The sequence below is a fragment of the Lissotriton helveticus genome, chromosome 1_1 (assembly GCF_964261635.1).
Source record: "Lissotriton helveticus chromosome 1_1, aLisHel1.1, whole genome shotgun sequence".
NCBI lineage: Eukaryota > Metazoa > Chordata > Amphibia > Caudata > Salamandridae > Lissotriton > Lissotriton helveticus.
The window spans coordinates 1,817,609,097-1,817,635,068 of NC_136057.1; the positions used below are offsets into that span (position 1 = coordinate 1,817,609,097).

The 25,972-nt window shown below is 44.0% G+C and overlaps 1 protein-coding gene across 1 annotated transcript in view; it reads right to left on the reverse strand.

The window, feature by feature from the left end:
* Positions 1-4,957: 4,957 nt before the first annotated feature.
* Positions 4,958-25,972, reverse strand: part of LOC144753219 (short-chain dehydrogenase/reductase family 42E member 1-like) — an 85,720-nt gene continuing 64,705 nt past the window's right edge. The window contains exons 3-4 of the mRNA XM_078640983.1: positions 20,097-20,198; positions 4,958-10,361 (exon numbers count right to left, since the gene is read on the reverse strand). Coding sequence (XP_078497109.1) covers positions 9,266-10,361; positions 20,097-20,164 — 1,164 coding nt within the window. The 5' untranslated portion in view covers positions 20,165-20,198 and the 3' untranslated portion in view covers positions 4,958-9,265. The remainder of the gene's footprint in view (positions 10,362-20,096; positions 20,199-25,972) is intronic.

Consider the following 25,972-nt stretch of genomic DNA (forward strand, 5'->3'; position numbering starts at 1 on the left):
AAGCTGAAAAGAGATTTTCTCTCCTATTTGAAGCAAATAAGAGATAGGCAAGAGATGGTTAAAAATAGGGTTGTAAAGCACTCCTTGCTAGCTAGCTCTCCAAGAATTGAATCCCATCTCTCCTTTTATTTTAATCAAGCCAAAATGTGTTACTTGATCAGGTTTAGGATGGGCATTGCTCATTTTTTAGTGTCGTATCCACGTGATGCATATTGCGATGCTAAATTTGAATTGTGTCCATGTGATTCAATTTCCGCACAGAGCACTTTGCATTTGATGTTTTTTTGTAAACTTTATCTTAACCCAAGACACATTTTTTTAAAACCATTAAGATTTTTAAACATAAGAAAGTGTCAGCCTGCATTATGTCATTTACTCCTTTTAAATGATGAATTCACTTGTTTAATGATTTATAAGTATATCTCCTCTGCAGTTCGGCTCCGTAACATTGTTAGAAAAAGATTTTTTACGTATTAATTAGGTTGGTTAAAGTGTACTATGCTAATTATTATGAAATAAGGTGTTTTAATGTGTTCTTTAATGGCTGTTATTTAGCCGAATAAAGATTTTTCCCTGACTGAAATACTGGAGCAATTAAAACTGTAGGTACAAACAACAAGGCACAGCAAGATGAGGTTCAGCAAGGCCCTGTGACAAATAAGGCTATTCCAAAAAACTTCTTCCAAGAATCCGAAATGGATAATGAAAAACAGAGACTGTTCCTGTAAATCCATGATGCCTGTTTGCCCTAGCAAGTGTGGATGAAGAGTGCCTTTCTTGGCAATGTACAGCCCCTTCTTAATGACCTAGTCGGTGTGGCAGTGAAAAACACAACACCAAATGGTGTGTCACTTCCATATGGCCCCTATGCAAACCTCTGTGCACTTACAGCAAACATCCAATGGGATGGAGAGGGCAAGGAGGTATGCTAACCAGCAACAGCTGAACACTACAGCCTAGCGGCAAGCGCTGTCACTGAGATATTGTTCTCTCAGAGAAGACTATTATGAAGCAAGGCCGATTCCTTGGACAGTGCGATGTCATTCCATGGACAACATGGTTCCAGGTTTTACTACTAAATGTACTACGGCTGTTAATGCAAGTTACAAGGAAAGAGCACTCACTGGAACCTCTCGGCTGCACTTTCCAAGACAGTGTAAAAGTCAGGAATGTCATCTTGGGTGAACTAGGCGTTTTATCACCTTCTTTGTGTAGGAAGTAATCTTACCACTTTTCATTGCGCTTGGCCCATCATTATCTTGGCATTCATTGATAGTTCACCTGCCTCCTCCAAGTCTGACATGGGTCAAGAATGCATCTTGTTCTACGATGTCCCTAGGGCAGGGTGTGGTATTAGGGCCGCTGTTGGGGCTGATGGAGGCTGAAGAAGTGGTATCTACAGTTGCAGCTGAGGTGGATGTGGCAGTGGAGGTGTTGGTACACAGAGAAGTGGTGATGGCATCAGCTGGCCAGGTAGTGGGCCATTTGGCAGTTAGGGTTGAGGTTGCTGAGGAAATAGTCTCTAGTATATGTCCATCATTTGTTGAGGAGGGGGCATAAATACCACAGATACCTGCATCATAGGTGGCTCCTTGAAGGTGTGCTGTAGCCTGCAAGATTGGTAATAACCTCTTGGTTGGCCTTCACCTGCAAAAGACCACAGCTCGCATTAATACTCCTGCTTGTAGTAATTTTTGCTGGCCTTTTTCTCTTATTCACTTACAAAGTGCACTTCTAACAGCAGAGGACAATAGACTGTCAGAAGTTTGCTCTTATTCACGGACCTCAGCCTCCAACTTTTATCAATGAATCTGGAAATGTTAAAGACAGAAAAAGAAAGTCTTTTGTCAAAGGAGACTTTTGCATGAGGTGGGTTCTGCTGTAGTCACTGCCAATGATGGTGGTTGAACTTGAGGATGCTGTCGATGGGGCGGTGACGGTCACCACAGGGACTGTTGACGATGTTGTCGTCAATGTAACTACTGTCACCATGATCCTCTTTTTCGTTGATGACAGAACATTGCCATTTGTCCTTGCTGGTGACATGCCTATTGAGGAAATGGTCATTGATGAGAGGATCCTCTTAGTTGCCAATGGAGCCTTCGTTGTCGACAATGTCTGACAAGACATCAACAACCATGGAGTTTCCTGCAATTTTTTTATGCCTTTTCTGAGGAAGACTATGTTTTTTCCTTGGAGGGTATGGCTGCAGGTGCTTCAGAGGTAAATTCCAATTTGGAAAACTCCACATGCTTACTTTTTTGCGCCACCTTCATGGAAGTGCTTGGAGAGCACTTTTCACTGAACCTTCATCAGGTGAGGGGGCTCTCCTTCACAAGCTGGATATCTATTATTTTACAATACATAGAGAGCTAACCTCCTTTTTCTGTCCTTATGCATCTTGTAAATGTTGCAACAAAAAACTCTTAGAGTGGGGTCCAGACAATTACACGGATCAGGAGGATCATCAGTGTAGATCTTTGTCCGCAATCTGAGCTGGGCTTGAAGAGAGATATTTTCTCTTTCTCAATCATAGTGTCACTTTATGACAGACAACAGCCACCTGGGCCAGTAATGAAGAGAAAAATCTCACAAATCCCCTTAGGAAACTCACACTTTGATTAAAACTAAAGTTAAGGCTGGCTCAAATCCAGAGAGGACAAAAAAGATGACATGTAACCAGAATAAGGTAAAACACAGTTTAGAGCAGAGCACCTCATAAGGACTCCCTCACACATAATGTGATGTAGCTCTGAGTTATGTTGGCCTCTAGGGTAAGTACAGAGCTCAGCACTTCCACCTCCTTGGCTGAAGTTTAGGTTGTTGCAAATGAGGTGGGTGTGCTACTAAATAAACACTATTCTTGGGCCTAAAGCGATTTTACTACTGTTTACTGTTATATAAAATTACTGCGGATTCACAGGTCAATGACAGAATCTATGGATAAGTCAATGCTGGAGAATAGCAAGTTCGGCTAGTGGTGCTATAAAATGCTACTAACTAAATGAAACGCCTTTCTTAAAACCCGGGGGCGTGACCCACTTCTTTCCACAAGGAATGCTTATGAAATCACCAAATCCCTTTCAGGTAACATTCCTGATTTGACCCCACCTCCATCCCAAGTTATGTGCAATGCACTGGCTAATTTTTTCTTTGCCAAAGTGGACGACATCTACCAAGTCTTCACTTCCAAATCTACCTTCAAATCCACCATAGCAAATCCCTCTCTCTCCAACACACTTCCAGCCACAGCTTTTATTAGTTTTAAACCACTAACTAACGATCACACACTAAATATCGTCTCCACCATTAAAACAGGATCAACATTGGACCCTTGTCCTTTCTCGGTCCTTCCTCCTGTGATGGACTCGATCATCCCGGTCCTCACACAAGTATGCAATTCCATCTTGAGCTCCGGGATATATCCTAAATCCTTAAAAACCACACTGCTCAAACTTCTTCTAAAAAAACCTTGTCTTGATAAGACTGAGCTAAAAAACTACCGGCCAATTGCCAGCCTTCCTTTCTTAGCCAAAGTGGTTGAAAAGGCCATGAACAAACAACTATCGGAGCACATCGAGACACATCGACTGCTTGACGACACTCAGTTCGGATTTCGGAAATATCATGGTACCGAAACTGCCTTAATTAAAGCCTCCGATGATGTGAGATTAATTTGAGACCAGGGTGGGACAGCAGTTCTGGTACTGTTGGACCTTTCAGCCGCTTTTGACACGGTCGACCATAAGATCTTGGTCGACCGTGTCGAAAAGATGGGCATATGCCTTACAGCAAAAGACCTGCTCGCCTCGTTTCTCACAGACAGAACCCAGGCCGTCACCCTTGGACCGTACCAATCTGCTAAGCTCTCTTTACCATGTGGGGTGCCTCAAGGCTCATCCCTGAGTCCGACACTATTTAATATCTATGTGTCGGACCTTGCTAATGACATCAAAGCACACGGGATGAGCCTAACCTCATATGCGGACGACACGCAATTGGTATTGGCAATTAAGGGTGACGGAGGGGAAGTCGCCCAACGCTTCCAAAAAGGAATGACGGAGATAGGAGAGTGGATGGCAACAAATTGCCTGAAACTTATTTTTGGACCTCTTTCACCAGACTGGTCATCTCATTGGTGGCCTTCCACATTTGGAGCACTTACAAAGCCAGTAACCAAGGTCAGAAATTTGGGAGTCACCTTTGATGACGGCCTAAATTTCATGGATCATGCAAATAAAGTTGCCTCCACAGCCCACCATAAATTACGTATGATCAAAAAAATCAGTCCGTTCTTGCCAGCAGTCGCCATAAAAACCTTGGTGAGCTCCTTGGTCCGTCATCACTGGATTACTGCAACGGCTTATTTTTAAACACGCAGGTTAGGGTTACAAGTAAGTTGCAGTCGATACAAAATGCGGCAGCACGCATGCTCTCTGGAATCCCCAGATTTGCGGCCATTTCGGACACTATCAAAAAACTTCACTGGCTGACGATCCAGAATAGGATCAAGTTTAAGTCACTATGTATAGTCTACAAAGCGCTAAATAAGCAAGGCCCACATTTTTTAACAGACCAATTGGTCCCATATCAACCGTCTCGTCAGCTTCGGTCCTCTAATCGTAACCACCTAGTGATTCCCCGCTCTAAAACAGTGTCATGGGGCGATCGTCGCTTTTTGGTCGCTGCCCCAAAACTTTGGAATACCCTGCCCCAAGACATCAGATCAAGTTCTACACTCATCCAGTTTCGGAAAAGACTTAAGACTTGGCTGTTCTCCCAATAGTCCCTATGAAACGAAGGTAACTTGCTGGAGTAAATAACACCATCTGAATTTATGCAAATTGACTAGCGCCAAGACGCCTCCGGGTTTTTGTCGCGCTTTATAAATGGCAATAAATAAATAAATAAATAAATGTCTCAAAAAGAAAGCCGGCATCACATAGACCAGTGATAGCACATTAGAAAATTAACTTTATTGCATTGTAGCATTTGATTTCATGACACTTGTTTATGTTACCCATGACCACATAAATATACAATGTTTTATCACCTAAAAATAAAGAAATAAATGAGTTAGAATGTTACGCAGGTAGAACGGTTGCATATCATACCAATAACAGTGCTTCATGTACTGAAAGGCAGAGCCCTACATGTAAACAAAGATTCACATCTCAACAAATGTCCTCAAATTGTGAAGCTTTTCATAATACTATGTTCAATCAAATGTTCGCACTAAGCTTCACGATGGCCGGTATATATATATATATATTGTGTGTTATGTAAAACAGCAGCAAATCCACGCTGGTCCTTTTTTCCTGTTAACAAGCAATAACCTTAAATATGGGAATTATTAATATAAATGGTCATTACAATAAAGCAACGCATGTTTTCTTCACAGACCTTTTGAAGAGTGTGTTTAGTACCCATGATGAGACAAATCGTACAATTCACATTTACACTTCCTACTGTGGTTATTGCCCTAAGAGCAGCCAATCAGAACGAAGGAAAATAAGTTGACACTTAATTCCATTCCAACCCCAGTCCCTTTCCTCTTATGATGCAGTAGGTAAGACCATATTAATCAAGTTTTTGAACATAATTGATTTGTTTAGTTGTGTCGACATTCTAAGAAAAATAATTACACGTGGTAAAAATACTCAACACATTAGACTTTAGTCATTAAGATTAAAATATTCAGGAAAACACAGTGGCAGTAGCTACATATCTCCATTATTGACCGCATGAAAAAGGTATTTGTAGTCCAACTGGTGATGGCATGATGTTGGAAGTCCTGTTATCGAGGACAAATCAGCTACTTCTTAAAAGCAGAACTAAAAACGGTAGATTCGATGGCACCTGTAATATGTCGTAAAACACAAGTTAAAACCTAGGGAGAGAAGAGAAAGCCATGCAGAGTGAAACAGACCAAGGCATAGTAAAGAGAGGAACAAAAGTAACAGGCAGCATAGATCAGTAGGTTTACAATACAAAGACCCAAAGTTGAATTGAGAAAATGGTGTAATCCTTTGGAAAACTAAAGTCAAGACGTGATCCTGCACTAAGGTCATCGCAGAATTCTAATCTATCGAACCCCACCACAGGAGTTGGCAAAAATGTTAGCTGCCTGTGGTTATTTAGACTTCTGCGAGAAAGAATGTTGTGGGGTAAACATCACATCCTCCAAGATGTTTTTCAAAAGTACAAAAGGCATTATGCATAGTAGATTGTTTCCAAATGTTATCTGTGGTGACAAAGGAAGACAATGTAGAACCTTGAGGGTTAGTGAAATCCGATCATGGTGCTACATCATTCACATCAGAAAAGCAACAGAATTTTGTACCCCTACAGGGTTATCCTTTAGTAAGAGGAAGATGGAAGGTGCAATTCAGGACTTCCCCGATATGCAGGCAGTTTGCCCCAACAAAATATGTCTGCTTTTCATTTCCAGTTTCTTCTCCACTAATCAGACTAACTTGAAATGGTTAATTAACTAGACTCAAAGCAAGTTGATAAGTTTAAATCTTTTGTTACCAAAGCTTACCTTTACAGATTCATCCAATGACCATAGAACACAACATTTTAAAATCAGTTTTTATCCAAAGAGGGGGATTTGTATCACAGAAATAAACCATTCTGAAGTTTCTTAGTATTAGAAAAGGCTCGTAGGTTGTAACATTAAATACTATATGATGACTTCCCACTCTGCATCAGAAATCACCATAGGTGAAAGTGAGTCAGGATATAAGAGGGCCTGCCAAGAGAAGCAAGTAACTACAATGAGATGCAAGGAATACGCAAAAATGACACAGACGCCAATGGTGAAAGCTCGTCACATCACCCAATAGAAAGAAGGTCTGACAGAAAGATTGCATCACCATATAAGGGCAATGCCATCAATGTTTGCTCTGTGGCTATCTCACATAAGCTGGAACCGGGAAAAACCATCAGTGAGATAGTTTCAATATTTAACCCAAAGCCTGTGACTAAAATTATTTCTGGGCAAATTATTTCCCCGCACTGGAGGGTGTGGAGCACCTAGTCATAAACACGGCATACATAATGAAGGATAGTACTAACCATATGCACACCATGCATCAGAATCCTTCACAGAACACGGAGACAAATAGATTAAGGCAAAATAGTACATAAAATGAAACCCCTTTCTCTTTATTGTGACAGAGAAAATGAGGATATATGCATATTGTTTACCTTTTCATTTCTGTGCTTTGGTATTCAGGGAAAAAAAATTACTTTACATGTTCTACTATGTAAACTTTGTCCAGGGTCGGATGGCCTGTAGGACAATCAGACAGTGATGGGCTGCTCTTACAGGTCAATGTGTAGGCCATTTTTTTGGCCTGTTTAATGGCCAGGTGGTCTGGTTTTTATTGCGTTTCTATAATAATAAAACATACATTGTCTGTAGAAAGCTCAAATCCATGCAGTCTCATACCTCGCAAAACACGTCTCCAACTTCCCCAATTTGCAACCATGGGCCATTTATTTAGCTTTAGATTTAATTAATGGAGGAACTTTTATTTTGGTGCCCTGGCCTATTTTCTGTCCCAGTCTGACCCTGGCTTTGTGCTATTGCACAATATGTTTCTGCTACAAGTATGCCTGAAGACTTTGTAAAGGACGTAGCAATATGGAGTTCTCAATGTACTTCCACCACGCCTGTTCCTACACCTATACATGCCAATGAGGAGCAGCCAGCCGATCTTGTGCTTCTTGGCGTTCTATACAGACTTAAGATGTGACCCTTTATTAGGTCTAAATGTCCCTTATAAAAACTGTTAATGTTCAAGTTGACTAGTTGAGCTGTAATAAATGTTCGTCTCAAGGGAAATTTGGCCCATGGAAACAACTACAGCTTAGAAGACCAAGAATGACAATACTGCAGAAAAATGCACGTGCTTTATGTTGAATTTAAATTAGGTAGTGTGCTCTCTGGGCTAGTGTGTAAGTAAATTGAGTTTATCTTCCAGACCCAATTCTTCACCTTTTGAGTAACAATCTATCTGCTAAATCTCCTGTCCACGTTATCATTTTGGCCACAGTATCGGATTTTGAGGTATAAGAAATCATACATCGAAGGACAGCATTGTTGAAGAATTAAAGTTGCAGTGGTTTCTGCATTTGCAGATCAATTACTCTGCTACTGAGTCAATTAAATGTGGCTGTTTGAATTCGTCTGGGAAAAAATATCAGTTTATCTTTTTTTATTCGTTTGGGTTTTCAGTTTGTAACACGTATAATGTCCATCTGCACAGACTGTATTTAGAACGACATATTACTGCACCATTTTCTGTTATATTGCGAAAAAATATTTGATATATACATAGTTATTTATACTTGGTCCGAGAAATCAGATTTTATTTTACTGAAATAGTTGTAGTAATTGAATATACTTTATAGGCCTAGCCTGACACTAACCTAGATCAAGGTGACTACATTTTTTCGGACCTCTGTCCTGGCGGTGTCAAGGGTCAGAGAGTTTACAAGCTCCATGAAGCAGAGAACTCATGGCGCTATCAGGACAAGTGAGTGAACATGCTCCGAGGACTGGCACTTACACCCAGACAGGACTGCCGAGTCTCATACCCTTATTCCCAACATTAAAAAGTTGCAAAGGGAGGGTTCATAAACTCAAACATGGTTAGACGTTAGTTCTCCATACTGGGCTGCACTGGGAACAGGACCTGCTGTGAAGTTTCTAGTATAGTGACCAATATGGCACATTTGGTCCCTGAGAAAAATATGACCCTGTATTAGCCACATAAGATAACCAAATATTTCGCAGAAATACACAAACATTTCTTGAATTACCACATTGGTTTTTTAAAAGCACCATTCAAGAAAACATTTACAATACTTCATAACAACTCCATGCACTATTTTAGCACAGGCAAGTTGTGCATTGTATTTTAGGAAAACAGGCAATCATGCGAGTGTCACTACGAATGGAATGTTATAAAGGCGACAAGAAATACAACCTCACAAATAAATCCTGCATTTGTAAACTTAAGTATTGCTGTAGCTCTAAATTGTGTCAGCCTAAAATGACCCATTAAAATTTCTTTTGGAAAACATTGAACGTTCTTAAAAATCAAACTTTTTAAATCGTTTATAAAATTTCTGTAATTATGACTCATTACATCAAGACAGAGGATAACCATTTCAGGACACTGACACATCTTAACTCTCTTGGAAGAAGTTACAGTACTTTGAACTAGTGCACCGGACTATCAGTAGGGTTAAGTTACAACTGCTGGAAAAGCCAAGCAAGGAGCGCCACCAGTAACAGTACTACAAACATTATATTCCAAATCACATTCTTTTGGATATTATCAGGTTTCTTCCTCCCATGCCCAAAGTGTTTAAACCATTCCACTACTTCTTGGAGGCTATAGGGCTGCGCTTGATAACCTAGTTCATTTTTGGCTTTTTCCATGCTGAAGTAATGAGTGACCCCAGTTTTATACACCTCAGTGCGTGTAAGAATTGGTTGAAAGTTGTAAAAACGACTCACAAGAGAGTGAACCATTTCTGTTAAGAAAGCAAAGAAATAGACAAGAGACAGAGGTAAGCGCGAAGTGGGAAATGTGTAACCCAGGCCTTCCACTAAAGGTCGGAAAAACTCAAAGTTGTTCACAGGCCTAGAATCGGAAATGAAATATGGTTGACCAGCAGCTACATAGTCCTTTTCTTCTTTTAGAGCTTCAGAGGCCAAAATATGAGCTGAAATTAGATTATCAACATGAACAAATTCTACCAGGCTGCTCGGATCTCCATACACGAATTTGAAGAGCCCCTTCTCAAGGTAACTGACTATTCTTGGGAGATGCCTCTGTTCCCCAGGCCCGTAGATCCCGGCTGGTCTAAGAGCACATGTGCGTAACACGCCATCCTGTCCTTCTAGCATCATGTTGTTGGCTTCAAGAACTTTCATCTCTGCTAAAGCCTTGGTCCGGGAGTAGTGGTCTGGATGGAGGTGCAGAGGTAGGTAAGGTAGAGATTCATCCCCATTTTCTATAACTTGACCCCCAAACACAACATTGTAGGTGCTGGTGTAAACAAGCCTTGGGACGCCTCTTCGGATGCATGCTTGGATTACATTTGCTGTACCTTTCACATTCACATCCTCTATTAAAGATCTGTTGAGCTGCTCTTTGCCGGACATCCCATACGAGGCAGAGTGGAACACGCAGCTTACACCAGCCAGCACTTTCTCCACTTCAGCTAGGCAGCGAACATCTCCTTCAACAAAGGTCATCCCCACCGGCAAATCAAGGACTGGTTTCCGAACATCAAAGAGAATCACGTTAACACCTTTTTTGTTCAGAGCAACACCTAACCTGCAAAACAAAAGCTAAATATCAGTAAAAGGCACGAGGGAATAATTCCCCCCGTTTCAAACACTGACATCCATTCTCTGTGTTTATACAGAAGGGAAGGTGCACCAAAATAAAGTCAATTTACTCCAAATGTATCCAGAAAGTATCTTTATTGTCGTAGAAAATAAGAATTGAACATCAGCCAACGCGTTTCGTTCCACAGATAGAACTTCATCAGGGCTAAACACATATATAATAAAACAAAAAAAAAATCACGCCAAACACAAAAAAAGACACAAATAAAACATAAATCTTACATACATATTCAATAACATAAACTGAACCACCCAAGACTATATACTTTGACAACGCATATATGGGACACCATAAGGTACAAAACAATACGTTATACATTTAAAAAGAGGTCTCATTGGTATAACACTTAACACACAATATTTTTTTTTATATAAACCGCCCATTTTTGGTCCCTCAATTATGACCAACATTAGGTCTTTTAAAAGTGCACTATACATATATACATATTATAATTTGATTAGGAGGCCAGTGGATCCCAGAAAAGATAGGGAAGAAAACAAAGAAACAAAAGAAAAAGAAGAAGGAGGAGAAGAGGCAGGAATGGAGGGAGACACGTCCAGGAGGACCAGGTGAAAATAACAAGAAATTCAAAATTCCCAAAATCTTAATAGACGTGGGTGTAATATGTAAATTGTACTGTGATTGGATAACCATCCAAAACCCAAAGAAATCAACAGATTCAGGCCATAAATCTCACCTCATACATTTAAGTAAAGGCAAGGTCTGCCCGCGTATTCGAACAAGGGATGTCCTAAACAGTATAGGTAGAAAACATCCTGAGATCTGGTAAAGAGAATAGTAAGCAGTTAGCCTCATTTGCAAATGGGGATGGGTGGTGCCTATCCAGTAATTAAGCACCAAAAAAACACCAAAAGACCACAAAATCAAGGAATCTTTAAACGCCGTCTTACCTCAATATGACTTAATTAGTGCTGCGTGTGTGTAATTAGAACATATGTCCCCTTCCTACTAGGATACTGTTCACTTTACATGTAACCGTTACTGTAGGATGTTTGGACGAATTTGTTAAACTTACATTTGCATAAAAACTGCTATTGAGGTAAGACGGTGTTTTCTACCTACACCGTTTAGGACATCCCTTGTTTCAATCAATCAATCAATCAAGTCATTTATAGAGCGCACTACTCACCCGTAGGGTCTCAAGGCGCTAGGTGGGGGGGGGGGGTGCCGTTACTGCTCGAACAGCCAGGTCTTGAGCTTCTTCCTGAAGGAGAGGTGGTCTTGGGTCAGGCGCAGGTCGGTCGGGAGTGAGTTCCAGGTCTTGGCGGCCAGGTAGGAGAAGGACCTTCCTCCTGTTGTCGCTCTTCGGATGCGGGGGACGGCGGCGAGGGCGTGGCTGGTTGATCTGAGGTGGCGCTTGGGAGTGTAGAAGTTGATTCGGTTGTTGAGGTAGCTCGGGCCTTGGTCGTGTAGGGCTTTGTGCGCGTGGGTGAGGAGACGGAAGGTGATTCTTTTGTTGACGGGGAGCCAGTGCAGGTCTCTCAGATGTCCGGAGATGTGGCTGTTTCGTGGGATGTCGAGGATGAGTCTGGCTGAGGCGTTCTGGATCCGCTGGAGTCTCTTCTGGAGCTTGGCGGTGGTTCCGGCGTAGAGGGCGTTGCCGTAGTCCAGTCGGCTAGTGACGAGGGCCTGGGTGACAGTCTTCCTGGTCTCGGTGGGGATCCACCAGAAGATCTTCCGTAGCATGCGTAGGATGTTGAAGCATGAGGAGGAGACGGCGTTGACTTGTCTGGTCATGGAGAGGGAGGAGTCCAGGATGAAGCCCAGGTTGCGTGCGTGGTCCGTCGGTTTGGGTGCGGTGCCCAGGGCGGGGGGCCACCAGGAGTCGTCCCAGGCGGAGGGCGAGGAGCCCAGGATGAGGACCTCCGTCTTGTCCGAGTTCAGTTTCAGGCGGCTGGTCGTCATCCATTCGGCTACATCTCTCATCCCTTCGTGCAGGTTGGCTCTGGCGGCGGCGGGGTCGTTGGTCAGGGAGAGGATCAGCTGGGTGTCGTCGGCGTAGGAGATTATGTTGAGGTTGTGTTGGCGTGCGATGGCCGCGAGGGGGCTCATGTAGACGTTGAAGAGGGTGGGGCTCAGCGAGGATCCTTGAGGGACGCCGCAGATGACTTCGGTGGCCTCTGACTTGTACGGTGGTAGGCGGACTCTCTGTGTTCTTCCGTTGAGGAAGGAGGTGATCCATTCCAGTGCCTTCTCCTGGATTCCGATGTTGCCGAGGCGCTGTACTAGGGTGCGGTGGCAGACAGTGTCGAAGGCCGCGGAGAGGTCCAAGAGGATGAGGGCCGCTGTTTCTCCGTTGTCCATCAGGGTTCGGATGTCATCGGTGGCAGCGATGAGGGCGGTCTCGGTGCTGTGGTTGGCTCGGAAGCCAGACTGTGAGGGGTCGAGGGATCCATTCGTCCCGAGGAAGGCGGCCAGCTGTTTGTTGACGGTCTTCTCGATGACTTTGGCCGGGAACGGGAGGAGCGAGATGGGACGGTAATTCTTGAGTTCGGTGGGGTCTGCTGTAGGTTTCTTGAGAAGAGCGCTGAGTTCTGCGTGCTTCCAGCTCTCCGGGAAGGTGGCGGTGTCGAAGGAGGTGTTGATAATGTCCCGCAGGTGGGGTGCGATGACAGCGTCGGCCTTGTTGAAGATGTGGTGAGGGCAGGGGTCAGTCGGAGATCCGGAGTGGATGGAGTTCATTGTGCGGATGGTGTCTTCGGTGCTGATCGGAGTCCAGGTGCGGAGGGTGGTGGTGGGTGGCGTTGTTGCGGTTGTGGCGTGCGTTGGTTGGATGCTGAAGCTGTTGTGTATGTCCGTGATCTTGTTGTGGAAGTAGGACGCGAGGGAGTTGCAGAGGTCTTGCGACGGGGTGATGTCATTGTTTCCGGCGTTGGGGTTGGAGAGCTCTTTCACGATGTTGAAGAGTTCCTTGCTGTTGTGTGCGTTGTTGTCCAGCCGGTCCTTGTATGTATTTTTCTTGGTGGCGCGGATCAGTTGGTGGTGTTTCCGGGTGGCGAGCTTGAGGGTGGTCATGTTGTCCGTAGTTGGTTCCCTTCTCCATACTTTCTCGAGGGCTCGGCAGTTCTTCTTGGAGCTCTTGAGTTCGTCGGTGAACCATGGGGTTTTTCTGCTGCCGGGTCTGCTGGGCGGGGTTCTCAGTGGGGCGAGTTCGTCCGCGCAGTTGCTGATCCACTTCGTGAGGTTGTCGGCGGCCTGGCTGGGGTTCGCTGAGCTGGCGGGAGGGTGCTGGCTCAGGGAAGCGGTGAGCTGGTCGGCTGTGATCTTGTTCCAGCTTCTTCGGGCAACCTGTTGCTGGTGTTGGTGGATCGTCGTTCTTTTGAAGGTGAAGTGGACGCAGCTGTGGTCCGTCCAGTGGAGTCCTGTTGCGTGGCTGAAGGTGACGTCTTTGCTGGATGAGAAGACGGCGTCGAGTGTGTGTCCGGCGAGGTGGGTGGGGGTGGTCACCAGTTGCTTGAGTCCGAGGTTGGCGAGGTTGTCGAGCAGGGTGATGGTGTTGCGGTCGCTGTTGTTCTCCAGGTGGAAGTTGAGGTCCCCCAGGAGGATGTAGTCGGCGGAGGGGAGGGCATGCGGGCTGATGAAGTCGGCGATGTCCTCGCTGAATCGTGTGCGTGGACCCGGGGGTCGGTAGATCAGGGTGCCTCTGAGGGTGGTCTTCGGGTCGGTGTGGATCTGGAAGTGCAGGTGTTCGGCGGTGGTTAGGGTGTCGTCGGTGTTGGTCGTGATGCGGATGGTGTCTCTGTGGATGATGGCAATGCCTCCTCCCGTCTGGTTGGCGGTGCGGTCCCTCCGTGTGATCTTGTAGCCCTCTGGGATGGCGATGGCGATGTCGGGCGCTGAGGAGGCGTTCATCCAGGTCTCTGTGAGGAAGGCGACGTCAGGGGCGGTGGTGTCGAGGAGGTTCCAGAGTTCTACGGCGTGTCTGTGGATGGAGCGGGTGTTGAGCAGGATGCACTTGAGGTGGTTGCTGCTGGTGTACGGCTTGGCGAGTGCTGGTGCAGGGTAGGTCCGGATGCAGGTGAACTTGCAGGCGTGGCAGTTGAAGGGTCCGTGGGTGTGCCTCGGGGAGGCGCGGTGACATCTCGGGATGGCGCCGGTGTTGAGTGCGATGAGGTCGGCGGCGCTGTAGGTTCGTCGGGTCGGCTTCCGTCGGTGGGGGCCAGGGGTCCTGGCACTGGGCGCGGTCCAGGCGCGGACGGGCGTAGACGGGCTTACCTTTGGCGCGCCTTCGGGGCACAATCGGCGCGCCCGCTGCGCGTCAACGCTGCGCGTTCGCACGGTCGCCATATATGGCGAAGTGCGCGGGTGGGCGGAGCAGCTGGGAGGCGGGAGCGGGGAGGGAACAGAAGGAAAAAAGGGGCGGGGTCAGCGGTGGTGGCGGGAAGCGGGGAGCGGGGAGGGACGACGGAGGGCGGCAAAACAGGAAAAACAGCGGGAGAAACCACAGTAAACAAATACAGCGGGAGAAACGGCAATAAATGACAAATACAGCGGGAGAAATAACAATTAGGCAATAACAATTCTACTAGGCAATACAGTAAATATACCAGGGGCACAAGGAGAGGAGCGCCGATCACGCACCACGCCGCTCGGAGGAGGGGGCGTGGTCACGAGGCGGCAGTCGGGCAGCGAGGCACAGTGGAGGGGGAAGCACACGCAGCAGCTGGTGGCCGTGCGGCGCGGGAGCGTCCTAGGATTAGGACACACTCACCTGCGTCGCACGGTCGCCATATATGGCCAAGTGCGCGGGTGGGCGGAGCAGCTGGGAGGCGGGAGCGGGGAGGGAACAGAAGGAAAAAAGGGGCGGGGTCAGCGGTGGTGGCGGGAAGCGGGGAGCGGGGAGGGACGACGGAGGGCGGCAAAACAGGAAAAACAGCGGGAGAAACCACAGTAAACAAATACAGCGGGAGAAACGGCAATAAATGACAAATACAGCGGGAGAAATAACAATTAGGCAATAACAATTCTACTAGGCAATACAGTAAATATACCAGGGGCACAAGGAGAGGAGCGCCGATCACGCACCACGCCGCTCGGAGGAGGGGGCGTGGTCACGAGGCGGCAGTCGGGCAGCGAGGCACAGTGGAGGGGGAAGCGCACGCAGCAGCTGGTGGCCGTGCGGCGCGGGCGCGTCCTAGGACTACGCGGGCAGACTTTGCCTTTACTTAAATGTTTGAGGTGAGATTTATGGCCTGAATCTTGATTTCTTTGGGTTTTGGATGGTTATCGAATCACATTACAATTTACATTTTACACCCAAGTCTATTAAGATTTTCGGAAATTAGAATTTCTTGTTATTTCCGATTTCACCTTGTCCAGCCTGGACGTGTCTCCCTCCATTCCTGCCTCTTCTCCTTTTTCTTTTGTTTCTTTGTTTTGGGGGATCTACTGTCCTCCTAATCAAATTTAAATATGTATATATATGTATAGTACACTTTTAAAAGACATAATGTTGGTCATAATTGAGGGACCAAAAATGTACGGTTTGTATATAAAAAAAATATATATATTGTGTGTTAACTGTGATACCAATGAAACATCTTTTTAAATGTATAAAGTATTGTTTTGTACCTTATGGTGTCCCATACATGCCTTGTCAAAGTCTTTAGTCTTGGGTTGTTCAGTTTATGTTACTGAATATGTATGTATTATTTTAATATTTATGTTTTGTGTCTTTTTTGTGTTCGGTTTGACTTACGTTTTATTTTTACATATGTGTTTTCAGCACTGATGAAGTTCCATCAGTGGAACGAAACGCATTGGCTGATGTCCAATTCTTGTTTTCTACGACAATAAAGATACTTTATTTATACATTTGGAGTAAATTGACTATTTTGGTGCACCTTCTCTTCTGTATAAAGATTACGTATCTGGTTTCCAGTGGAGCAGAACTGCGGCAAGCTGTGGAAGTGGTTGCACAAGCCTTTTATTGCTCACATATACATGGGATTTGATGTGCTGAACCTTGCTCAGCCGCATTTTGGAGTGTTTTTTGTTATCCATTCTCTGTGTGCCTGCAACTTCCTTATCCAGTGAGTCGTGTGATCACTCGCTCACTGTAACTCAGACACAATGGATACAATACTGTGCTTTCCTACCTAAACTGTTGTAATTTAGGATGTTTCTTGTTAATTCAATTAAAACAAACTTCCTAGAATGGAGGTATCTAATACTATTGATGTCATTAGCTATCCACAATAAAAATAACAAGCATTTACAATGCAACGGTTTCGCCTTTGGAGAAGTTAGAGCTATTGGCATTGTAAATGACAAAATTTGTATTTATGTGCTGGTTTTGAAAACAGATAAATAAATGGCATTGTTATTTACATTGCCAATAGCTTAATATCTCACAAATGTGAGAACTATTGTACCCTACGGACGAGCTCAGCAGACAGCAATTACTACCTCACACACACACACCCAGAGCCAGCCACACCCAGAGCCCCCCCCACACACACATATTCTGTAGAACTTCTAGATAAAAAAATCATAACTTTAAAAAGATACAGTAAACTGTTTTAAACATGATGCTAAACTATTTCAAATATTCATAGAATTATTTGTAAGTGTGCAGAATAGGTTGAAAAAAGTCCAAGAAAACATTTTGATAATTTTGAAAATGTTGGTAGAAAAATCTTGTGGTCTCTGTTAAGAAGTCTCATTGACCCTCGAGGTGAGGGGGTGGGGGTGGGGGTCAATATTAAACTTTAAAAAATGAAGTGCATCTTCTGAAAAAATGGTGCAGACCTCTTCCCAAAAGTGAAAATATGAGGAAAAGTTGGGTAAAACATTCTGAAAAGGTGGGTAGAAATGTCAAAGGTGCACACAAGTCTTTCAGAAAAATGCTTTGAAATGTTTGAAAAATTGTTCACAACTCTGTTTAAGTATGCTGAATTATTTGAAAATGACACCAAAAGTTTTGAATAAGTGTGCAGAACTCTTTGAAAACGTATAAAGAAGTCTTTGAAAAGTGAAAACGAGTCTCAGAAATGAGCAAATCATTGTTAGAAAAACCGACCTGAACAGTTTATGCCAACAAAACTCTTTGAATAAGAGCAAAAACATCCCTTTAATAAGCGTACAGATATTTTGAAAACGTTTACTAAACTCTTTCAAAAGTTTGAAGAACTCACTGATATGTGAGCCTCCTTTTCAAAATGAGCAGTCCTCAAGAAAGGTGTATGCACTGCTTTATAGAAGGGACGGGACTGTGACAGGAGTGCAGAGCACTTTAAAAGTGTACAGGCTTTTCGAAGAAACGTGAACAGAATGGTTGACAGAGGCGTCTCACAGCCCGAGGTGTCCAGGTAAACACCTGCCTGCTGTCTTGTCATCTTCAGACAGCCACCACACCTCCCAGACGCGGAATACCTCCTTTAAACCTCACAAGCCCAGACAGCTGTTTCAGGGAGAGTTACGTAAGCAGGAAGGGCGCACTTGTCTGTGGCGAACCAGCACTGTGCATCTGACACTTGCTGGCGGGAATTTGTGGGTTAGTGGTCACTCTGCTCGCTCGGTTCTAATCCAGGCTGCCCCAAGAACAGATTGTGTGACTCTGAACAACCCCCCCCCCCCTCTCCAAATCCCTCGGTGTTATAATCTGGCAGAAGTTTTAGAAACAAGCTAACACACGTAAGCGCTATATGTACAGAACATGTATCAGTTTACCAGACAGTGTGCGCAGTGCAGGCCTCTGCGCTATGCTGATGTACTGTCATTGGTAGCTTTTAGAATGCACTAGTGCAGCAGCATACTGTACATATTAATTAATGAATGCTCTCCTACAGCATGCCAAAGCAGGCGGACGTGTTTCTAAGCACTGCCTGTTTTAGCATAGAAAGTAATTTTAAGGTAAAGGGCGCGAAAGGGAATTGCTGCAGGTCACACAATTGGATCAACAGATGAAGACAGGATTCCAGACCTTGTCTGCGACCTAGCCACACCTGATCACATGTTCTACCTGGATAAAGAGCAATGCGCATACAAAATAATAACAAACCGTCAGTGACGCGCGATCAGAGCCCCTACCTGGGACTGCGCCTCTTCCGGCACCTCTCGGAGCCCCCCCACCGCTCCGTTCAGCAGGCGCCTCTCTCCAGAGTTTTCCATTCAAAGCACTGCCCGCACCATCCCTTTCAGCAAGCCCCGGCCACGCCCTCTGCCCCAGCCCCCGGGGTACAGGAGGCACTGCACACAGCAACAACAGCACGCTTCTATCCGGCGCTTAGAAGGGAAATCATGAAAAAACACTTTTGTGTTCCTGTCGGTTCGCACCACACATTCTGGCAAGCCCCGGACCTTCCCACCGCTCCGCGAGGGAAGGGGGAGGGCGCCGGGGAGGAAAGTACGAATTGCCTGCGCTGGAGCGTGGTAAGAGTCCGGCCCATCCAAACCCTGCTACTCTGGGCAGATAAGGAACGGAAGATCACACAGCGTGATCGAGTGGAACAGCAGAGTTAATCACAAGACAGGTCCCGGGCCGGCCAGCCAATCACAGCGCGGCCCGGGGAATGACGTCACGGGGGTGTCCCGGCCGGCAGCCAATCACAGCGCGGCCCAGGACAAAGGGGCGGGACTTAAAAAAAGAGCGAGAAACGCCCCTGAATCGCGTTTTCAGGGGAAAGCGTGATTGACAGCCTCTGTCTCCCAATGGCTAGCCTCCATTTATGGAGCTAGCCAATGGGAGACAGAGGCGGAACCAAAGTCCATATGTAGGATCATGAGGTTTCGCCGTGGGCGGAGCAACTGCTACGCAGTTGCAACGTCCAGGGCGAAACCTAAAAACCTGAGGTGTAACTGATTCTTAATCAGCAGAGACCTTTTTCTGAAAGGGTGAGGTGAAATGTATCATTTTGTAGAACTGAGAAGAGAGATGGGGGGGGTCGTCTTCATTTAATAGGTTTTTCACCTGAGTAACGAGTTCTGTTAATATATAGAACAGATCTAGAGGAAGACATGGGTTGAACAACTAACCATTGTGGGGCAGCTAGGTTAACATCCAAGCATTGTGTTTATTTTTATTTCTTGATTAAGAGCTTCTTGATCAGTAGTGAATCAAAGTGCATACTACAATTTTATGTTCTACATAGAGTAGCTTCAAAGAGGCATTCAAGTTTATGCCTTGATAAATTACATAGTGTGAATTTCAATTCCCAATACATACATAAAATAGACAATTGACACACCCATTACTCCTCTATCTGATCCTAGTGTAGATGCTAACAACTGAATTGCCAAATGCGCTGGGCAGTGCACACTAGATCACTGGGAGAATCAAACAGCCCTTGTACTGGGGAATGACTGACCGTCATTGGGTTTCCAGCTTATTCATTACTTTATCACACTGAGCTATACCTCAGGGTCCAAAATGTACAGGGTAGCATGCCACTCGTCCACTGAAATGGCTTCAGCCGGCTCCTTAGCTGTACAAAACACTATATAATTGCAAGTGGAAATCAGACTTTCATTCGAGGATACTTATCCAGGCTTCTAACTTGGCACCTACTTCTGTACCTTAAATCAATGTCAGTGTGACCGCTGAGTAATACAATAAATACTCAGAATCACTGTCACACAACAGGCTGTCTTCTAATTTTGAAAACATTTTAAAATAACTGGAAACAGAGCTATACTAACCGATGACCAAAGTACCCGCCTCCTCCGGTAACCAGGACAGTTTCTTGAATATCTGAGGCATGCGCCATGTCCTGTTTTTTGGAATGTTTAAATCAACTACACCTGGAGGGAGGAAACATAAGATAGTACACTTTAAAGTGGTTTGTATAGCTTCCCCAACAGATGCTCTGTAGGGAATAATGTTCTGGCATAAACCATGACCACAATTATTACACCATAGGTGTTATGAGTCAAATCTTTACATCTGAAGCTTGAAGGACCATCCATTCACTGGTCAAAACTTGAAGTGACACATAGCAAGAATATCATACTTCAAATGAAAAGGGTTGGGGTACTTCAAATGAAAAGCGATGGAGGGGTAGGACACACAGTCAGGACCCAAAGCAAAAGTATGATATTTAAAAACAGTTGTAACTTTGCTAAACTAACAATCGTTCCTCCATTCCATTTTTAACTTATGTTAAGCAAGGTTTCCTTTTTACAACGTTCTTTACAAATCTAGGTCACTTTCAACCTTTAAAAGCTGAAATCACATCAGAGTACAGAAAGTGTAGTCTGCAAATATATCGCATATAAACAATTAGACAAAATAAAATATTTCATTTTCTTTAATTCCAACCCAAAATGCAGCCTTTTCATTTAAATTTCTAGCAGAATTAAAAGAATTGAAAATTCTTTACAACTCTGTAGAATTGTAAGGCATAGCATTTTGTGTCTGGGAAGACTTCCTTCTTTCCTTTGACAACATGCACATTTTTTTGATACACATTGTCATATTTCAGTAGATAATTCCAAACATATAAACGTAATGAGTTATAGCATAATATGGACAATTCTTGTGAGCAAAAAGTGTGTCCTTCTTCCAAGGATTACATGCGGCACTCATTTAGATTCACATTTAGCCCTAACCATCTATCCGCTGTTTAATCAGTACTCATTTGTTTTTTTCTTTACTCATGGGTTGTTCAAGGCCTACTTTTTGGTACAATACAACAAGCACAATTTAACAAACTGGAATGTACATAGTTTAATAAAATAGATCAGTATGGTGTTCTCATGTGACACATAAAAGATCAATCTGAACAACCTTTATATTAAATTAGTAGTAACACCTACACATCTCCCTCAATTAATGATGGCAATTAAATTAGCACAAACTCATCGGAACCAAAAGTCAAAAAGAACTAACATCCCATCCCATATTCAAAGTGGCATTAAGTTCTGGATTAACCTACATTTGTGTTACTGTGTAGTAACAGGTGACAATAAAAAAATAAAAAAAAGTTACTATGAATATAAATGTGTAACATACTTTAGCAATCACATTTTCACATTATAGTACCTACTGGAAGTCGCCAGTAGGTAGTTATAGTTAGGATGCAGCTTCCATAGGAAGAGCGTTTTTTCATTTGCCCATAACTTTGGAGTCGATTGATGGATCCTCATCAAATATTCAAACTAATTTGCTACTCACTGCAGCTGCTGTGTTGAAACTTATGGGGCGATCTGTGAAACGGGGGCGAGAAAAAAAGGTGGGTCCCAAAACACATTTTCCCCATGTTAATTTCCATAGGAAACTTTAAACATAGCTACAGCACGATCTGCTGAGCGGAATTACACCAAATATAGCAGAAAGGTAGCCGTTGGCCCAGAAAGCGTCCTTTTTGTTAAATGGTGTAAATACGTTCAGTAGTTTTGAAGTTATAGGGAAGCAGTGGATCTGAGACCCCTCCCGATCTCGTGCTGAGATCTGATTGCCTGCCAATGCTTCAAACCAGGAAGTGTTGGCAACCATCTAGTGACCTGGTTGAACTGAGTTACAGAAAAAAAACATTAAAAAAAGAAAAGGGGGCAGGGTAGAAACAGCCTGACCCCCTAAAAAGCATTTTTTTTTAAAAACATTTTGGCGGCAGTCGCGCTGTATCCGTGAATCCTTCGGAACTATTATTTTTTAAATGAAGCACAGGCTACCCCATGGGTATTGAGACATCGTCGCGAATATAAAAAATGTAAAGAAAAAAAAGCTACTTATATATCCACTGGAAAAAATACAAGGTTATAAAAATAAACGTTTTAGAGCCATTTTAGATGGAAAATACAATTTAAAAAACCTTTTAAAAAAAAAATCACAAAAATAATCAGTTTACATGGACGTTAAAAGTTGGGAAATCAAGAATGTGAAAAACCTTAGAAATTCACTTAAAAAAACAAAGGTTACAGGGACGTTATAGTTAGGAAATAGAATTGTAAAAAAACTGAAATTCACTGAAAAAACGAAAGGTTACAGGGACATTAAAATTAGGCTCAGGTTTCACCCGTACAAAACCAGTGAAATTCAGCAGTTATAGTTAGCTGAACTAACTATAATTCACGCCCCTGCAGTGCACTGCTTATAACCTCACATATTACATCATTCATGACATGTCAGTGACATCACCCATGACCCCTCAAATGACATCACTGATTACATCGTCTACAGAATCTCGGACGCACCCAATCACACCCCATATAACCTTTCATACACCCTCTCCAACTTCCACACTAACATTCTCAAAAACTGACACACACATACCAGTACTTACACACTCACTGATTCATTAATCTACACACACATCCACTCAGGTACCAATATAGCCACTCATACACCAACTCACTCACTAATACAGCCGCTGATATATCCATCCATACACCCATACAGCCACTCACACTATCAGTCACTCATAGAGCTACTCACACACCTACTCACTCACCTATATAATCAATCACACAGCCATTTACTCACCTATAGTTATACACACAGCCACTCACTTATTCATACAGATACTAACACATACTCATTCACCTATAGTCACTCACACAAGCACACACTCACCCAAACAGCCACTTTCACAATCTCTCTCACACATACAGTCGTTCACATACTCCAACACTCACCTATACTATCTTTCACATATCCAGTTACTCACCCATATACCACTGACACATGCATTGACTCACTGACACAGCCATACACACACACACATACACACACTCACCTATACAACCCTCCACTTACGCACTCACTAACCCAAACAGCCACTGCCTCACCCACTCACTCATCCATGCAGGCAGTCAAACACCCTCTCACCCACCCACACAGACACTCTTACACCCATACAAGTACTCAGACAACAATCAATCACCCATACAGCCACTTACGGACCCACTCACCAAATCATACAGCCACTTAGACACCATCTGACAGACTGATACATATTCAGACAACCTAGTCAGTAACCCATACATTCACTGAGACACCTAATCAGTCATTTATACAGTCAAGCACCCATTAAATCATCCATACAGGCACTCATACACCCACTGATTTATCAATACACCTTGGTATATCTATTTAACATTCAAACATTTGAAAATAAACAGTCACTGGATGATGTCATCAGTGAAGTCACTGACCATGTCCTGAGTGATGTAATATCTGAGGTCATAAGCAATGCATTGAGGTGGCACATGTTATAATTAGCTCAGCTAACTAGAACTGCTGAATTTCAATGGTTTTGTACAAGTGAAACCGGAGCCTAACTATAACTTCTCTGTAACCTTTGGTTTTTAAAGTGAATTTCTAAGGTTTATTCTTTCATTTCCTAACTATAACGTCCCTGTAACCTTTGTTTTTTCAGTGAACATACATCTATCTTCCCCAACCTCATCAAACACTGAGGTATGTGGATTAGTATCTAGAGTACTATACACCTTCCGTACTGATTGGTCAATGGATGCCAAGGAGTAACAATACTAAAAGCTAACAAGATTGATCACCACTACTCCAAACATTTCTCATCTGGTAAATTACAACCACTTTCTCTGATAATCCTTTGCTCTCACACACACACACACAACCCTCAAATGGTAAAAAAAATGCAAATGTCTGGAACAGTAGGTCTCCAGATCAACTCATTTATGGCTGTAAAGGTGGGATTAGTCAGCTATTGCTAGGCGAAACCCATCCCAGTCAGTGTAAATTTAACTGGCCTACCATTCTCCAATAGCACTGAGCAACTGACTGATTCTCTGCCTCAGCCCATTTTGTCAGCTTGGTAGGCTAGACTTCCTATTTGCAGTTATTTGAAGGGAACAAGAAGACCATTTTTTGATTGAAGTGATTACTAGCTTGGGGATGGACCATACACTATCTTCCTCCTTAGTCAAAGTCACAAAGTTGCCCTCAAGGGGTTTAAATTAAAGTCTCCTCCCACTTGTTTCCAAACTACAGCCAGGGAAGATACCAGGTGTGTACTTAACATTGACTGAATACCCATATCTAACCTGAGTGGAAGCAATGGGGTGCTAACAGGGAGGCCTGTCAGCTGGCCTAGTAGTCTATTTTCCACTAGAGTAAGGGCCACTGCACCCTTGTGGACCCAGAGCTCCACTCCGTAAAAGGTAGCCCCCATGGGCAGTTGTCTATAAAGGTGCAGCGCCGGAGAAAATTGTCAAAATTTGGAGCTTCTCTCTACTTTTAACAACCCCCCCTCCTCCAGAATGTTGCTGGACTTTAAATTTGCACCTTTCAATGTGGCGAAAGCAGTCCTGCTGCTCACTAAGGATCAGTCCTAGGTACTCAAAAGTGTGCACACGTTTTAGAAAGGAGCCTGCAAGCTTTGAATTGGGTCTATTGGTGAGGCAATGATTGAGTACCAAGTATTTTGCTTCTGTGACATTGATTTCCAGTCCCCTCTTGGTGCAATAAAAAATCTAAATTGTCTAGAGTCCTCTGCAACACCATGGGTGATTTAGATATTCATATGGTGTCATCCGCGAACATGAGCCCTGGAACCCTGATGCTTGTGAGGCTTGGAGAATCTCTCTCACACCCATTCAGGTGGTCGAATAGGTCATTAACATTGATTGTAAAAAGGCTAGGTGCTATGGTGCAACCTTGCCTGACCCCTCTTGTGACGGGGAAGCACTTTGTCAGCTCGCCTAATTGACCACACCTCACCTAGGCATAATTGTGCTTGTGAAGTCTTATGAGGTTGGCCAGTAAGTATTGAGGGATACCCATATCAGCCAGCACCTGCCACAGTGTGGATTTTGGAACCAGGTCAATTTCAGAACGAAGATCTACAAACACTACATATGACCGCCCGCCTCCCATTATCACGGTCTTCCAGAAAAGCATTTGGTGGCGGAAGACCTGATACAGCATGCTGGTGCTGTTCCCATAGCCAAACTGTAGGGGGGTGAGCACTTCCTTTGCATCTAGCCATTCTTTTAACCTTTCTAGGAGGATTCGGCTGAATAACTTCTGAGAACAGTCAATCAGGCTTAAAGGCCTATAATTGGCTGGAAGTGATGGCAAGCCTTTTTTAGACAAGGGAACAATTTCTGCCGCCAGCCAGGTAGGCGGAATGGAAGTCCCCTTCACTACAGCATTAAAAAGCACTGTAAAATATAGACCCCAATCATTCATCTCAGTGCAATAGAGGTCACCCGGAATTTTATCAGGACATGGTGCCTAGTTAGGGATAATCCTAAGGATTGTGGATCTAACTTCTTGTGTTGTAATACTAGGAGGCTCCTCTCTATCGAGCACGTGTCTTAGGTCCACCAAGGTATCAAAGCTAGGGGCTACCAAAAAGGGACAAGCCTCTCTGATTATAGAGTATAGGCTACAAAAGTGTGTGACCCAATCGGCAGCAGGGACATTGGTCTCCACAATGCGGAATTCCTCAGCAGATCCTGTTGACACCAGGTTCCAAAAGGACTGTTGGCCTATCTTTCGCACAGTATCTAGAAGCCCTTCTCACTGCTCTGCCTCCCACTCCCTTTTGGCATGGTATATAGCCCTTTTATATGCAATCGTCCTAATTTTAATC